The following is a 1,359-nucleotide window of genomic DNA, read 5'->3' as shown; positions in this document are numbered from 1 at the left end:
CACCACCACCCTGAGACGCAAGCAGGAGGACGTGTCGGCCGGGGTCATCCAGAGGTGTTACCGCAGGCACCTGGTGAGACGGCAGGTGAAACTAGCGTCCTACATATATCGCCAGATCGCCACGCCGCGGCACCAGAGGAAGGAGAGGGAGGAGGGAGACAAGGGACTAGTGCTGAAAGGGGGGCTGATTTGCTCCATGATGCGGGAGAACTACGGTGCAGATTTGCCGGAGATGGACTTTGAGGAAACGGACACGCCGTCGGAGTTGGATTTGCCGGAGTTGGATTTGCCGGAGTTGGATTTGCCGGAATTGGATTTGCCGGAAATGGAACTCTCAGAGATCATCTCCGCCACTTCCTCCCCGCCATCATACGATAGTGTGACACGAGCGACCTCTGACCTCTTACATCCCCTCGCCACCCAAGCCACCTTTGAACTATTACACCCCCTCGCCACCCAAGCCACCTTTGAACTATTACAACCCCTCGCCACCCACGCCACCTCTGAACTATTACAACCCCTCGCCACCCACGCCACCTCTGAACTCTTACACCCCCTTGTCACCCACGCCACCTCTGAACTCTTACACCCCCTCGTCACCCAAGCCACCTCTGAACTCTTACACCCCCTTGTCACCCAAGCCACCTCTGAACTCTTACAACCCCTCATCACCCAAGCCACCTCTGAACTATTACAACCCCTCGCCACCCAAGCCACCTCTGAACTCTTATACCCCCTCGCCACCCAAGCCACCTCTGAACTCTTATACCCCCTCACCTCTGAACTCTCACACCCCCTTGCCACCCAATTGGAAACAGCCATTGTTCTTATCGCTGGAGTGGACAGCGGAGAACCGAGTGAACAACCCCCACCAAAAGACACCCCCGACAGAGCCCGCAAGACGCTGCAGTAACGAGAATCTAATAAGGGTTTTTCGGGATGATATCCTCCTTTGGGGTTTCACCTTTGTTTACTGAATGTACAGAAGCTAAAGTGACACTGGGCCTCGGGGGAGGGGAGGGCGGAGGAAGCTAAAGTGACACTGGGCCTCCTGGAAGAGGAAGCTAAGTGCAGAAACTGGGCCTCCTGGAAGAGGAGGGAAGAGGAAGCTAAGTGACACTGGGCCTCGGGAGGAGGAAGCTAAGTGCAGAAACGGAGCCTCCTGGAAGAGGAGGGTGGAGGAAGCTAAGTGACACTGGGCCTCCTTGGAAGAGGAAGCTAAGTGCGGAAACTGGGCCTCCTGTAAGAGGAGGGCGGAGGAAGCTAAGTGCAGAAACTGGGTCTCCTGTAAGAGGAGGGCGGAGGAAGCTAAGTGCAGAAACTGGGCCTCCTGTAAGAGGAGGGCGGAGGAAGCTAAGT

At 56.3% G+C, this 1,359-nt stretch overlaps 1 protein-coding gene across 1 annotated transcript in view; it reads left to right on the top strand.

Moving 5' to 3' along the window:
- LOC311238623 (sodium channel protein type 5 subunit alpha-like) overlaps nucleotides 1–913 on the top strand; it is a gene marked incomplete at its 3' end in the record, with an annotated part of 92,566 nt that extends 91,653 nt beyond the window's left edge. The window contains exon 18 of the mRNA XM_084326754.1: nucleotides 1–913. This exon is cut by the window's left edge and continues 865 nt beyond it. Within this exon, the coding sequence (XP_084182880.1) occupies nucleotides 1–913 (913 nt within the window).
- Nucleotides 914–1,359: the final 446 nt, after the last annotated feature.

Source organism: Notolepis coatsorum, assembly GCF_963971535.1.
Source record: "Notolepis coatsorum genome assembly, chromosome: 12".
NCBI classification, from domain to species: domain Eukaryota; kingdom Metazoa; phylum Chordata; class Actinopteri; order Aulopiformes; family Paralepididae; genus Notolepis; species Notolepis coatsorum.
This window is presented reverse-complemented; position numbering and strand designations above follow the sequence as displayed.